This window comes from Schistosoma haematobium (assembly GCF_000699445.3).
Source record: "Schistosoma haematobium chromosome Unknown HiC_scaffold_9, whole genome shotgun sequence".
NCBI lineage: Eukaryota > Metazoa > Platyhelminthes > Trematoda > Strigeidida > Schistosomatidae > Schistosoma > Schistosoma haematobium.
The window spans coordinates 157,372-174,706 of record NW_026137003.1 but is presented as its reverse complement, the minus strand read 5'-3'; the positions used below and the strand labels follow the sequence as shown (position 1 = coordinate 174,706).

Sequence of the window (17,335 nt, the reverse complement as noted above, 5' to 3'; positions counted from 1 at the left end):
CGGATAGAACAATATGCAAATTTTCGAGACAAATGTATTACCAATCAGACTTTGTAACATTCGGAATATATACTCTAGTTCTCTTTGCAGAATATGACTTATTATTAGCTTTAGTGATATTAGGATTTTGTTTGATAGATTTTCCAGTGATACTTCCGTTAAGTTTGTAAAATGTTATTTTCACTAGATATAGTTCGATAACATGTTACTAAGTAACTTAGAGACGATGGATATAAACTAGAATAGATCAGTTATTCACTGTAATAACTAAATATTATAGTAATAAACTGTATGGTGAACTAAAATATTGACCTAAACATCTCCTTATGATACACAAGCATAGTCAGATAAAGACAACACTGAGTGGTAATCAATGTGCTTACCACTAAGTTACCAATCACTATAAAGTTCTCGGTTCCAAAGACTAATTACCACCTCTAACTGACACTAGTTGGTGCCTGTTACCCCCAAGATTGTATATTTGCTTTGCTGATAACTGCAATCTAGTGGTATATCTAGGTTTAGGGTTTTGTGAGAATATCCTCTTAACCACTTAAAATCTATAAATAATGAGACTTCTTCTATTTCATTGTACTCAGCCAGAATCAGCAAATTCAGTAAAAAGAGAAAGTTATCATGGACGGTCTACTCATTCTGTACATTTACATAGAAATATATGAACGAAGAATATTAACGATAATCATTGTTACAACTGATCTAATGTTTACAAGAAAAAAACGATGGTGACTGAAGAATTTTGTAAACTTAAACAGATAAGATAAGAATAGTTAAAATGTGCAGTGATTTTACGACATAATAGAAAATATTCCCGAAAGCAAATGATGAAAAATGATATTTAAAATCCATGGCAAAAAAGAGATTCTTGGTGCGAGAATGGAAGTTTAAAAAGTACTTACATCAAAAGAATTGGTCTTTTGAAAAGTCGGCGACTTAGTTTCAGCTATATTATCATTATTATTATTATGCATTTCGCTGAGAAGTATACTCGGAAATTAGAGTGAATTCAAATAGTATTCATGGTGGTTCAATCCCATCAGAATGACATACTCGCTTCCCATCTAATTCTAGAAGGAAACGATCAGCAGAATCTTGCCATGTTTCATTTTTCAACTTCCGTTCTTTCGCTTTAGCAACCTAACGGAAAACAAAAGTTATAAATAATGCCTTAATTACTAAAGATTTAATGTTAACAACTAAAATATGTCATAAACAGAAATGATGAACTATATAGCCAGTAACTCTACGACATATCAAATTGCCTAGGATTTCAATGATAGTATGTGACGTATGAACTTTTATACTATATACTTTAACAATATTAAAACGTAAATATATTCTGAGGATTGGTGTGAAAACTTGATAGCTTCTAATTTATATCTCCTTCAATAAATATTTTTATTTCGTCTCAGTCGTCCAGTAAAATATTTGATTGGTAATTTGAAAATCAAACAGTGACTCAGATTCTTTTTATAGCGCAATTATCATCTGCTATTTATATACACAGAATGAAGTTGATTACATTGATGCTAGATTTTGTAAAAATATCCCCAGTTCACAAAACAAGAGAAAGCAGATTTAATTATTAATAATGCGATCAACTCAAAAAGCAATACATTATTAGAGTCTTTAAATGAAATAAATCGCAGATTTTCTGTTTTATTTATTTCCGTTTATGTTAAATATCACTGGTTCAGTGAGCTGTAGTTTAGAGAAGAATGTTATGTAAAGTTAGGAAATAATTTGTACAGAGTGGTTAATCCAACTTAATAAAGAGTGACATATTCAATGCATATTCATTACAGGGTAATAATTACCAATCTTTTATACAGATATCAACAAGAAAATTTAATTTGTAATCTTCCAAAATTATAAAAGCTTTGATAACGGACGAAACTTATGACAAAGCATTTAACTGTGAAATATATACGACATTTATATTCTTGAAACTGGAGTTTAGTAATATTTCATAACATGCTAGTGAGGATGACATTTACTACAGCAAACATATTAATTATTCTCCTGACAACAAAGACTAGTTGGATTCGCTGTAAGTATTCGACAGTTCAAGTACTTTTGTACAGCAATTATATGTTTAAGACAACTGTACCAAGATAATTAGGAACACTATTTTTCGCAATCAAACAAATGATATCAGATATTGAGTCAACTTAAATAAGGCAATGCATGTTAGTTATTGAGTTACATATTTAACCTATCATCAGGTTGTAGAGTTCAACTTTCAACATAGTAATTCCATCGAAATGCAACTTTTCGAACAGAAATAGTTTATTTGAAAGTCATTTTTACTACAAAAAAGACCGAAATTGTATGGTAACTTACTCTGAATGATTTTCAATGAAAAAAAGCCGTTGTTTTTTTTGAAATATAAAAACTCCCATTGTTTACTTAGTAATTTCATTTCTCCTTTTAAATTATTACATCACTCTCCACTTCATTCATGTTGGGGACGTTAGATCCCCAGAACTCACTTGAAAAAGGTCCTAATTTTGTAATTTTATTTCAGCACATTTGCGCGAAGGGGCTCCGGCACAACCATTCTTTCTCCAAACACCAAACAGTCGTTTACAATGCATAGTGAGTCCCGCCGCTGATACAACTGTTTCATGTCCCCATCAAACTTCTTAGACGACCAACCGTTGGTGACATGGTTCATCGCTATCTTGATGATGGGGTCGTTCCTGGAAGCGTTTCGGATGTCTGTTGCAGACACCGGCGATGCCCGTATTGAGATTGTCAGATAACATTCCGCATGGTCTTCCGCTGACAGAGATGCAATTACCATGTTTTCCTCAGCTGCCAATCGATCATTACCGAGTCGTGAGGAAGCATCTGCCTGACCGAATTGCCAAGTGCGTCGGTATTGGATCTCGAAATCAGACCTCAAGAGTACCAAGGGTCATCGCTGAAGACGATTTGCAGAATGGGCTGGAATGCCAGATCTGGACCCGAATATTGCGAGCAGAGGATTGTGATCCGTGAGAAGCGTAAATCTCCTACTGTACAGAAACTTGTGGAAACGTCGAACGGCAAACACAAGTGCGAGAGCCTCTTTTTCTATCTGACTGTATTTCTTTTCTGCCGGGGTTAGTGTACGGGATGCATGCATAACAGCCTTTTCTGACGCGTCTGGAAACTGATGTGAAATAACAACACCTAGGTCATACGCTGAAGCGTCTGTAGCTACGATAATCGGCATGAATGGACCGTAGTGCGTTAACAACAATCCCGAGTTAATTATGGACTTGAGTTTATAAAACGCCGCATCACACTCTTTAGTCCATCTCCAAGTGCTGTTCTTCTCCAGCAGACGATTCAATGAAGCGCGAATATCATGCATTGAAGGAACGAACGCTGCATAATGGGTAACAAGTCCCATGAAGGAACGTAGTGCCGAGACATTAGTGGGGGTGGGAATCAGTTTGATAGCTCGAATGTTCTCAGAATCCGGTCTGCGGCCTTCAGCGTCAAAAATGAACGCCAAATACTTTACTGACTGCAATAAAAACTGGCATCTCTCTGGATGTAACCGGAGCCCATTCTGCAAATCGTCTTCAGCGATGACCCTTGGTACTCTTGAGGTCTGATTTCGAGATCCAATACCGACGCACTTAACAATTCGGTCAGGCAAATGCTTCCTCACGACTCGGTAATGATCGATTGGCGCTGAGGAAAACATGGTAATTGCATCTCTGTCAGCGGAAGATCACGCGGAATATTATCTTTTGCGGAATATACTTCCCCGTTCGGACTTTGACTTCTCTCTCTAGTTAGCGGAGCTGGGACGCAACAGAATAGCTAGTTCATTGGTCTTTTGGTCACAAGTCTTTGTTCCATTTGCAGACTAAGTGAACTCGTAATCGCTTCAAACCTAGCAATTCAATTACTCGTTTTCCTTACCACTATTAATGTAAGGTGGTTGAGCGACACGAGTTCAAGTTAAACATATAAATGACTGAACATAGGCTGAGTGACCTAAATGTTAAGCGCTTGCTGTGAGATCTGAAGGTGCGGGGTTTAGTCCAGGGTGGGGTCTTGATCTACACAGTTGAAAAGTCTAATACTGGGAAGAAACAGCTATTCAATGCTTCCTGGATTTTAATGGTTATTTAACTAAGGTCAGTCCGGGATGTTAACTAAATAATTACCATTGTATTTGCACTCTATTATAAGTTAGCACCATAAACTGTAGTGAGGAGCTTTGATGATATTTAGTTGAAATGAAATTATTCCATTGTTTAATTAGAATCGTTGCTTTGTTTACTTAGTTTTATGACGTGACTTAATTATGTGAACTTTGGTGAAACAATAATGTTGAAATTTTGATTTGTGCAAACTTAGTTTAAATATTACCACAAACAGTAAACGTACAAAAAACTTCAAGTAAAACTATACAAGCAGTGTAAGAAAAAAAGCAACAAGTAATTTGATAGCTTGTATACTCTACTCTTAATTGACTAATTTGCATTTCAATGAATTCATTTACATAGTAGTTAGTGAGCATTAATGAAGGTTCCTCTTATTCACTATGATTTTTGTAATGATGTAGATAGTACTGTATCTCTTTGAGACACAAATGACTTAAATAAAAGATGCCAATATATGAATGGATAACTAACTCCTTTCACACGACGTTAGTTATATACATGTACATTTTAGATTCTACGGAGATCTGGTTGAACTATCTACACACTTAGCCAATTGAATAATCAGTTACGACCACTTTTATTTTAATCTATCAAATTAAGTATCGTAAAATCACCTATATACGTAACGTGTGATGGATAGATGAACCCACCAATGATAACACGATACACCCACCACCACGTTAACTTATTTTGACCTTGTATGACTATGTTTTGCTTATTCACCAATCATAAATTTATATTTATTACGAACGATATTAGGTTCGTTGACTCATTTTCCCTATGCTCTAGTTACTGTTCCGTATGTTATTTGTCTCTCGATTCCCTTTTTAGTAGACTGTATTAATTGTCATTTTGTATACCATTAGTGTTAATTTACGTTTAAGAAACAGATAAAGTTTACCTCAATCACTCTAACGAAATCTTTACCACATTATGTTACATATATTCATCCTTCATCGCCCTCTGTTGTATAAGTATGTCAATATCTATAATAACGTTGAATTTCAAATATTTTAGGTTGTAAGCAGCTGATGAGAACCTAACGAAATAAAATGAATTCATATTATTCTGCACCAACCTTTGTTCTTACTCTCTTTAAAGTTTATCTAACCAAATAGCTTACTTGTTTTGACTTTGGCTAAGCTAAGACTCTGTGCTCGACAGTCTAGGGAATAGTTTAGAATTACATCTGTAGGAAATTACTTTCTACACTATACTTGTATAATCACTCACAAGTTGGATTAGCTCAAGTATCGATATAGCCCATATTTTACAATGTTTCGAATCAAATTTAATTTATGTTTGTGTTAATGTCTTCCCTTTAAGTGTCGTTTCGTTGAAAAACTTATCTATTGGTCAATTGTGTTGTCATCTAATATCAGTTCATTTGAAAGCTCGGGTTAATAGTAGGTATTTGTGGCCAATTATCAACTGACCACACCGCATCAATTAGCACTTAATTTAACTATTAAAGAACTTGAACATGTTCATTTATTTATTTGAACTCATAAATATTGGTACAAGAGTGCGCCAAATATATATGCGCCACACAAAACAATGAGAATTTGAATAAAAGGAAAAAGAAAAACGGTAAGGAGCGTTAAAAATGAGAGAACGATAACGAAGAGATTGGTGTAAGGTAGTGTACAAATAATAATAGTAATAATGGGGGAACAGAAAGGTACAATCAGAAGAAATCTTTCAGTTAAGGAAGATACAACCACTTTTTACGAAGAAAGTGAAGAAAGGTTACAGCAGGATTGCCATTGGCTTCTATTCTGAGCCATATCTGATAACGTCTCTAGTCACTGTGTAGCACCATCTCTTAGACCCCAACCAGGGAGTCGTGAAGGACCAACAGAAGCCAGTCCTTTGCAGCTTTCTTTCATGCCACGACACCATGTCATGCACTGACCACCTCTCCACTTCTTCCAACCAGTCCCAGAGTCGGCAAATAATGCACGACGTGGAATTCTCTGGGACGACATTCGGAGAACATGTCCAAGCCACCGAAGTCGGCGTTTCAAGATGGTGACATCGATTGAATTATCGTCTCCGTGTCCGAACACACGATGCCGAACCTCTGCATTACTAACATGGTGTGGCCACTGGATGTCAGCAATCCTTCGGAGACAACGACGATCGAACACAGAGAGTCGTCTAACGTCCTCAACTCGGAGAGACCAAGTTTCACAAGCATAGAGCAAAACTGCTCTCAACGAGGCCTTGTAGATCGGACCTTTTACAGCCAGACTAACATTACGAGGCGCCAAAGATGGTCCAGTTTGTTATCAGCCTCTCTAGCCCCCACTCTGTGTGAAGATATGATCAATAAATCCTCGACCAGAACGAAAAACAGCCTGCTCCTCGCGAGTCAATCTTTTGAACAACCTGAGAAGTATGACGGAAGCCAATAGCTTGGGTGCAATCGGAAGTAGACTTATCCCCCGATAGTTGTTACAGAAACGACGTGAACCCTTTTTAAAGATAGGGACAACTATCGACTCATTCCATGACGTTGGTACACTCTCTAGCTCCCAAACCTTTGTAAACAACGTCGTCAGTTCCTTGGTCACAAGGTCACCACCATCTTTAAAAAGAACCGGAGGTAAGTCATCTGGGCCAGGTGAGTTATAGTGCTTCAAAAGTTGGAGTTCCTTGCGGACTTCCGCCTCATTTGGTGGATCAGTCGTCACCGGCCATGGAGGGCAGGACAGTCCGACCAATGTTCCTGGGGCATCAGGTCGGTTGAACTGCCCTTCGAAGAATCCTGACCACCGTCCAAGACGTCGATGGATATTAGTGATTGGCATCCCATCATCCTCGCAAATTGTTTCGCTCACACCAGACTTCTTGCTGCCATTGGCTCGGATGAGTTGGAAGAGCTTTCGGTAATTACCAGATGCAGCTGCTGCTTCGAGCTCATTAGCACGCTTCGACTACCAGGCTTCTCGGTCCTTACGCAAGCTTTGCCCAATTTCATTATGTAACAACCTTCGTTTGTGGTCAAACTCACGGTCACCCGGAATAGACCGACGGGCTTCAATGAGTTGTAAGGAACCTGAAGAAATCCAGTGCTTGTAAGAGGGACGTTTCGCGAACCCATAACTGATTGCACCAGCCATTTTCATGGCGTCGTGCAATTGCAACCAATGCTCATCTGTACTTTTCGGTGGAATGGTAGCTAGCTTGATTCGATACTTACTTGCAACAGAAGTTGCAACCAGCTTGCTAATATCAATCCGTTGATGGCGGTCACTTCGTTGGCCACTGAAAAGTAGGGTAAGATTGGCGCAGACCAAAGCATGGTCAGAGTCCAGATAGGTACTCCAAAAGGAGTGGCAGTCTTGTACACAACCACGCCAGCGGTAGCTGATCGCGATGTGATCAATCTGAGTCCAGGCTTGAGATGTAGAGGGAGGACGCCAGGTGGCACATCGGCGATGACTGTGCCGAAAGTTAGTGCTAGCCAGAAACAGGTTGTGGTCTGTGCATAGTTGCAGTAGACGGTCCCCGTTATCTGACCTGCGATCAACAAGTCCCCATCGGCCACCTGAACGACTCTCTTCTGTGCCTAGACGCCCGACCTGAGCATTCAAGTCTCGGCTAGTACTACAATATCTGTCGAACGCACTTTCTGGAGAAGAACAGATAACTGGTGGTAAAACTCATCCTTGATTGCATCCGGGCTGCAATCTGTCGGGGCATAGGCGGATATGACGAAAAGACATCGTTTCTCACTCCGATTTCTCCTTACTTTGATGGAACTCTCTAATCTAACAGCACGTAACCGACTGTTAATGGGGATCCAATCGATTAGTGCTGCTTCAGGTCTAGCGCTTAGTGCGACACTAACGCGAGTAAGACCAGACGAAGATGACACAGGGTCACCGGATAAGCGCACGTAAAACAAGCTTTTTGAAGCGACAGATGGAGAGCGAATTTGTAGTACCTCACCAGTCTCGGATAGACAACAAACATCAATATTAAGACTTTCCAAAGACATAACCAACCCCATCTGTTGTCCGACCTGCATAATGTGCGAACGTTGAAGGCAGCCAGTTTGAATGGTGCATCTGGTTTCAGAAAAACTGCTTCAGTATTCGTAATTGGTGGTAACATACAATTTTCAACCAGACAGTGACTCGAGAACGTTTAGATAGAACCAAGTTTCCACCATAGGCGAGCTGCTGTATAAGTCGAAAAATAAGTAAAGACAGTAGGAATGGAAGAGGATGAATAATGACATAGTAAATAATAATAATAATAATAATAATAATAATAATAATAATAATAATAATAATTTGAACCACTTGATTATTAGTCGAAGCAAGAAAAGTTGTTTCCATAAATATAGACAGTTCACCATTTGTGTGGGCTGTGATACTGCCCGGGTGCCCAGACCGAAGCAGGTGGTTATGTTCATAGCAAACTCAAAATATTAAGCCATGACAATCGTGGTCAGTGCTATTCCTTTATCATTACTATTTAACAAGGTAGCTTAACGGTGTCTGTCCTATTATCTAAAGTGTTATATTATGTATCTAAATGGTCCATATAGCTAACACGCTCGGTTAAAATAGGATACCTGATCAGATTCCCATTTCTTTTGATCTTCTAATTTAGACATGTGATCACTGGAACCAGCTGCCCAAACTTCGATTGCATTTAAACGTATTGGTAGACCAGAATTATATTTCAACTCAGTAAAATCTTCATTTATTTCAATTACAGGCGATATCAGTGGTTGGTGCCCCACAAAAAGACCACGTTTTGATGTTTTCGAAGTAAAATTTGCATAAAATATCCCCGAATCTGTGCCTAATTTACCAGCTTTTAAAATATAGGAAAGAAAAAGTAACGGTTGATACAGAGAGGAAAAAGCAGAAGATAAATAAAAGACGGAATATTTATACCGAGCATCAAATGAAGATAAAAACAATTTACCATTTTTACAGTCAGTAATACTTACGTGATCATCAGCTTGGATTCCTAATAAACTGTATCTCAGCTATTTTTAAATAATACGCGATTTTAATGAAAATACATCAGAACACATACCTGTCACTAAAAGTCAATTAAACGAGTTAAAAGCTTTGTTTTAGTGGATATTACTTATATAAAATAATTTATTCGTGTTATGTCCTAACGAAGAACAAGCGAATGGTAACTGTTAAGAATTTTTTATGGATTATTACGTATATTCTTATTATTTCAACACATAGATATTGGTACAAATAGGCACCAAATACATATGCACCACACAAATCTCATTCGATATGTGTGAGGGCTGTAATACTGCCCGGGTGCCCAAACCGAAGCAGGTGGTTTTCCTAGGGGCCACTCCCCGAGTCTTCGACCTGAAGGTCTGATCCACAAGGCATAACTATTAAGTAACTATTATTTGTATATTTATAGTCCTTTTATTATTATCTTTCATTCAACCTATTGGTTACTGTTATATGATTTACTATTCTCAATCTATTAATCACAGCCTCTCACAACCACAGCCACTTTGACTTGGTCTTGTGTAATTGTTATTTTCTATTTTATGGTATGATGCTATCTGGTTTGTATGTATATAAACCAAGTATGTCCGAAATTTATGATTCGTATAGCGGAGGCTGATTTTGGCGTTCTGGACCGAACATGATGGGTTAAGGGAGAAGCTACTATCTCAGAGGACCAACAGGAACCGTAGGTTGCTCGTACACGTTTATGCGTTGTTGGTCTGGTCGTATAAGTCGGTGTCTATTAGCGATCTTATCACGTGATAAATTAATGGGGTAACAAGTCATGACAATTAGATCATGTAAGTCTTGTTGCATCGTAAAGAATGGATGGATAATGAATTTAAGGAAATGGAGAAATAGTGAAGTTAGATCATGAACTGATTGATGTTAGACCACCATTGAAAACCTGGAAGCACTGAACGGCCGTCTCCACTGGTCACGGCTTCTCACTAGAACTCCGAGAATTCCCTCACGAAGCTAGTCTGTGTGAGTGTTTGATAAGACGATAACCTAGTAATTGTATGTTAGTTGATGTCAAATAACTTATAAATTTTGGACAATCCACCTGCACTGAAGTAATCCTCTTTGGAATGTATTGAAGTGAAAATAATCATATTCTGAAAAGTTGCTTGTTAAGTAATAATGAGTGGTCTTGTGATAACGAAACTGCATATGCGGTAACATTGATTCTAAGGTTTTATTAACTTTCAGTTAATTGGCCAGGAAAAATAGCTGCTTTTATTTGTTAACATCATAGGGTCTTTGATGGAAAAAACCTGGAATTTTGGTTTGAGCATAGTAACATAATTAGTTGGGAATTGCACTTAAAATGAAGCGAAATGGTTGTTATTAGTTGATATTTATTCATTCCATTTATTGTAATCCATATATTAAATTACTCATTTTAATTGGAACTGATGGACCACCACTGAAAACGCGAGGGGCTGAACAAATGTATCACCCTTATAGGAGGATCGTAAACGTGCGTCTATATCTTCGCCAGAGATCGAACCTAGAACATTTAGGACTAGTGGCGAGCGTATTACCTTTATAATACTTAATGAAAATCTGGTAGTTCACGTTTTAAAAATTAAAACGATATAGATGTCCAGTGCTCCAAAACTACTAATTGTTGATGACGATCTACGGTAACTCGGTTAGAAATTACCAAGTTTTCACGGTATACACGTGTTCTAGCAAAATAAACTACTCGGGTTGTAACAGGTAAATAAACACGATTAAAGAGAACTGTGTATGAAAACACGATTAAGTCGAATGCTTGCTGAATATTCTGTTTGCTATTGAAGAATTCCAAGTATGCTTCAATTTGATTTCGTCAAACCGATCAATTAACCTAGCGAAGCATTATGAATTTCAGTAAGATAAAAATTGTTTAAAAATTTGTTGGAAAATGTACATACACTTACATACAAGTCGAATAAATTTCGGTTGAATCTGATAGAGAAATGAATACTCTTTGCCAAACGTTTTTAATGATTCTCTATATAACAGAAAAGAAAAATTAAACCACTTTGTAATTTATCTAAGTTTATTAAACTGCATAGAAACCATTAGCTACATTCATTATTTGTTGCAGATTTACAATCAGCATTCGATGTAATTAATTAGACGGGAATTTTTTTGTCATATATTTAAATAACAATCTAAAATAACCTCGGAAATAGTTACTTCAGAGTGTTATTGTCTTAAAAATTGTTTTTGATGGAAAACAATGGATGTCGATTAAACTATTTTGACTGAATAACATGTGTTTGCATAAATAATCTTCATCAGTTTCTTTTGGAAGTGTAAAAACAAAGAAATGTATGAGAAATAATAATGACTGTATTATTTAAAATCTTACTTTAGAATTTGTGTTCCTGGGATGTTTCGAAAAGATATGTTTTTATTTTGGGAAAATGTGTTTAAACCAAACTTAATAAGAATGAATGGGTATTGCTAACTTCATTGAGAGTAGTATAGTTAACACATATATATACACACAGTCTACTCACTCAAATTATAGTCTAAACTTGAAACCATTTCTCTATTAAAAAATTCTGAATTAATAACGAGAATTGACTGAACTACTCGATAAGATAATATAAGAGGTTATTCTCTTGAAAAGCACAAAGAGAAGTAAAGGCCTTGTGCTAGAGTTGAAACAGATAAACATTTAGGAAGATATATAAATAGTTTGCCAATGTTAATATTTACAAAGAACAAGTATACGTATAAAAATGGCGGTATATTCACACTGCTCAGCATTTAACGCCATAAATAAAAATAACTAACACTGAAACCAGTTAGTATATTACGTAACAAATATTTACAAAGAAATTCAAGTAATGTTCAGAGAAATTTAAAGTAAATTACACTTATGAATATCTTACTTTAAACCTTGGTCAGACAATAAACAGAATAAAAATTCTTTAGCTTTGAGAAAGACAATCGTTGGTCCATTGTAATCAAATACCAGTTCTAACAGTCTAAATAATGAAATAAAATTGGGAAAAGTATATGATGATAAACTGTTACACTGATCGATAGCTATAAGAATCGAATAAATTAGATTGAAGCAAAACACTGACTAGTACATGAAAAAAATTCCATAAAGTTGTTTAAATTGGAGAGTTTCGGTTATTGATATAGGTTGATGGATCGTTAAAGAGCAGGGGAATTGATCAATAAAATTCGATCAACAATAAACCACTAAGCAAACATGAGAATAGTCACTGCTCAATCATCGAACAATTTTAAATACCTCAGTTCCGTAGGAAATCAGTTGAGGTCAGCATAGCTCAATGTTAACGTCTCAGGTTGTAAAGTTGGATGACATGGGTTCGAATCCACCAGACAGTATCACTTGCAGGTATGACTTAGCGACAGGTCCCAGATAGTACAGAAAGTAGATCCAAATAATCCTACTGACTACCTCCGACCACCTGACATCTCATAATAAGGGATGCAATGTTAAGTCATTTTGACATGGCAACTAGATAGATAGAATCCGATCAGAGACAACAGAATAGACAAACATGACATTAGTCACTGCTCAATGATTAATCAATTATAAGATTGTTCTTTTTAGTTTATGGTCCTACACGCAGGATGTATACTTCTTAAAAATACCGGTTTAAAAAATTGGTGTTTTCATGATTTGGATCATGTCAGTGAAATATATTTAAATACTCGATGTTTTTGCATTTTTCTAAGGAATGTTAAGTGAAGTTGATGGCTTTAATTGAACCGTAGACAAACAAGAGTTAAAACTTTGGGATCAAACATCGGGAAGCTACCGATAAAGTAGGATGAAAAGTTTTTTTAACCACAGCTTTTTACGTTTTATTATCTAACTTAGTGTACACTAAATTTCATCATAAATGGAATAAGGTAACGCTAGTATTTATAGTATGAATTACTTCAAATAGGGCTGGAATAAATTTTATAATTCACTTTAGGTTTCTTACAATTTGAAAGTGAGAGAAACATGATACAATAAAAAATGACTTAATAGAAGAGTAAGTTATAACAGTAAGAACATGTGTCTATGAAATATACATATATATATTAGACACGTCTTGAACATAAATAATAAAAATTATCGAAACTTTCATTACATAGAATGAAAGAAGCGCAATATTTAGTACACTTTCTAAATCTAAAATCATGGATACTTAATTTATCATATCAACTCCGCATGTAGCTCTTCTAGAGTTACTGCCGGTCCCAAGCCCGGGTAAAGGAGGAAGGTTTGGGATAGGGTTAGCGACCCCATCCCGTAGAAAACTAACTCGCTAAAAAACGCTAACCAGATAAAATAATTCAAACCATTTAAACTCGGCCCTCCGATTTGAACCATCTTCATTCAAAAGAATTATGACGCTTCGTGGTGAAAGCCGAGTTCCTTCCGAAGCCACGAGGCCGATGCCCCTCCTAACAACCAGAGCAACAATTTTTATAGGTACATGGAACGTACGGACAATGTAGGAGACCTGGAAGACCAGTCAAATAGCAACGGAAATGAGGAGATACAAATTGGCAGTACTGGGAATCAGCGAAACCCATCGGACCCAAGCTGGACATCAAAGGCTAAATACGGGAGATGCTGCTAAACTCCGGTCAAGAAGATGAAAATGCTCCACACACTCAGGGAGTTGCTCTAATGCTGTCCAAAGTAGCACGAAATGCACTTTTAGGATGGGAATCTCACGGATTCAGAATCAGCAAAGCATCATTCAAAACAAAGGAGGGGATCACAATGAACATTATTTAATGTTATGCACCCACCAATGATAGCAACGACGACATTAAAGATCAATTCTACGAGCGGCTGCAGTCAGTCATAGAGAAGTGCCCAAGAAACGACCTCACCATTCTGATGGGAGATCTAAATGCCAAAATCGGAATAGACAACGCCGGATATGAAGATATCATGGGACGACATGGACTGGGACAGAGAAACGAAAATGGAGAAAGATTTGTAAATCTGTGTGCAATCAACAAATCGGTCGTAGGCGGCACAATACGTATACACAAAGCTACATAGATCTCACCGGACCACACCACAGAGAACCAGATAGATCACATTTGCATCAATAAGAAGTTCCGAAGGACAATGGAAGATGTGAGAACCAAGAGAGGAGCTGACATAGCTTCAGATCACCACCTAGTTGTGGCCAATTTGAAACTGAAGCTAAAGAAGGACTGAACAAACAACACTACAAATGTTCAATACAGCCTTCCTTCGAGATACTGACAAACAATGAATTCAAGATAGCTCTCAACAACAGGTTCCAAGCCTTACAGGAACAGCAATCCACTCTTAATGGCGAAACTATGGAAGATGTAGAATCCTTCACATACCTGGGAAGCATCATCGATGAACAAGGAGGATCAGATGCAGACGTAAAGGCGAGGATTGGCAAATCAAGGGCCGCATTCCTACAATGGAAGAACATATGGAACTCAAAACAACTTTCGACTAATATCAAAGACAGAATCTTCAATAAGAACTTCAAGGTCAGTTCTACTGTATGGAGCTGAAACTTGGAGAACTACTACAACCATCATCAAACATGTACAAGTATTTATAAATAGTTGTCTACGCAAGATACTCAACATCCATTGGCCGGATACCATCAACAACAGCCTTCTCTGGGAGAGACAAACCAACATCCAGCTGAAGAAAAATTAGGAAAAGACGATGGAAATTGATAGGACATACATTACGCAAATCGTCAAACTGCATCACGAGACAAGCCCTAACTTGGAATCCTGAAGGGAAGCGAAAAGAGGAAGGCCAAAGAACACATTACGTCGGGAAATATAAGCAGATATGAAAAGATGAATAACAACTGGAAGGAGCTGGAAAGGATTGCCCAGGACAGGTTTGGATGGAGAATGCTGGTGAGTGGCCTATGCTCCTTCACGAGGAGTAACAGGAGTAAGAAAGTAATTTATCATATCAAGTAAGTATAACATAATAAAAGCCAAACAGAGCAAGCACAAGTGATTGGACTTTCATGGTACTAGATTAGCGAAACTATACTATTTAATTATATATTAATGATAGCTACTGTTTCTGAAATGGCATTTAATAGCAGAAAATAAGCAAATTCATAATTTTACATTGAGAAATGAAATTCCAGTAGTGAGTGTATATCGATTATACTTGTATTCAGTAATTATATAAATCGGTTAACTGAATATGATAGCTGTATTATGTTCGCTTTTTAAACGTGATTTCAGCAAATTTAGAAATCTCATCTACACATAAATGGTTACGGCAGGAGTTTTGATCATGTACAATGATAGTAGCAACCTTAAGAAATTACACGGGATGATATCACGAATACGAATATACTGGAAACATTATTGTCCTTCCATTTAGTCATACCCTTATGGCAGTAGTTAAAAACTTTGAATGAATTAGCACTTGTGAGTGTTATTTTATTGTTTTACGACAATAAGAAGGATCGTGGAACGATTCACATTTAAAAACCTTTCGCAAATAGAGCTCTCACAGTCCAGACATTCTCAAAAAACAAGTGAATTTTAATGTCATTCAACACTGAAAGATTTAGGCTAAATGGTATATCTAATACTTAGCAAGGATAAGTCGAAAATAAGGCCAAATCACTGAATATTAGCTTCATAAAACTGATTTCTCTGATTAACGCATATACCTCTAGTTCATTTTACCTCTTTTCCTAGCTAAATTTGAGCTGGATATCAAATGAAAATATACCTTATGCATGTTAATTCACTAGAAATAAACAGTAATCAACCTCGTTTGTTAATATTTGTTTATGTCCAAGCCATTTTATTGTAAGAAACAAAACTCAGTAATGTATCTTTTCCTCAGACTGAAAAAACTGTGAGTAAGAATAACAGAGACATTATTTATAGGTCCACAAAAGGGTACAAACTTGAAATAACGAAGTTAGGCTAAATAGATAAGTAGTTGTTAAAACCAGATGATTGACATGAACACAAATATCTAGAAGAAAAATTGTGAATGAGAAAACTAAAAGACGGCAGTTGAATTTATTCCTTTCATCTCATACTAAATCCGTCACCAGACAAAAGTAACTATTCTTCATCGCCATCAGTTTTAGCCAGACAAGTTACATGATCCACCCGAATATGATCAAAAATACTGGCACAACCAGATAGTTGTTTGAAAAATACCATCTTTGCTCTATACAAAAAGCAAATCACAAATTATGGTGCACAACATCCTAGATACCAAGTTCATACTTGAAGATAAGTGATCATGGATGGCATTCCTTGACCATGGTTTTCGGGTAGCTTAACATCATTTTACACCATATCGATTGTTTGGTTTTGACCAGAAGACCGAATACTCCAGTTTTTGGTTAAGTATATGATAATAACATAAGCTAGTATCTTAAAACAGCTGAGAAAATGGATATAGAGTAGTTAAAAACGCATAAATACATAATGTTATTGTTAACTGTGAATTAACAAGACCTTTGTTGATGAGATCGATAAAAATTCAGCATAATATTTAAGAATCCACAACACAATACCGAAGTAATTACCTGGTCAAACTCATCCCATGATTCGTACTGTCATACAAACAATGTAAATGTGACAACTGCTCCTGAAATATGCATTATTATGTATATGCACTAGTCGGTCAGAATAATATACATACACATTCTAATGGTGTTGTTTGAAGTAGACACGTTTTCGGTGCACGTTTGTATGGATAAGTGAGAAAAGTAGAGAACAACCACTGGAGATCCGACGTTAATATTGTTCCGGAAAGTGAATAAGGGTTGAAATCTGTCTAGGAAATAATAATGGTTTAAATGAACAGGTAAATATATATACATATATATTTGTTTCTGCACCTTACCAAATTAAATGAATGATTATCCTTTAAGAGTTGTAAAAGTATATTGACTAAGTCATTACAAATATCTGGACATAAGCGATTCAAACAGCTGACAATTGTGTGATGCTTGTATGTACCATTTTCATCCTGAGAAAACAGGATTAAAAAGAAAATCAAAAAGATTAACGATTTAACCAAGGAAAATGACTTGTTTAAAGTACATAAACTAGTATGATAAATGATTATCGTATAATACGGAGTAAGTAATT

At 36.5% G+C, this 17,335-nt stretch overlaps 1 protein-coding gene across 1 annotated transcript; it reads right to left on the bottom strand.

Annotated features, from left to right (window-relative positions):
• Positions 1-635: 635 nt before the first annotated feature.
• On the bottom strand, positions 636-16,781 carry MS3_00011209 (uncharacterized protein; the record flags this gene model as incomplete). The annotated part of the gene is made up of 5 exons (XM_051219614.1): positions 636-1,155; positions 8,776-9,020; positions 11,128-11,201; positions 12,094-12,189; positions 16,768-16,781. 5 exons carry the CDS (start codon positions 16,779-16,781, stop codon positions 1,036-1,038), a joined length of 549 nt encoding a protein of 182 aa, XP_051064170.1. The 3' UTR covers positions 636-1,035.
• Between the last annotated feature and the right edge of the window lie 554 nt (positions 16,782-17,335).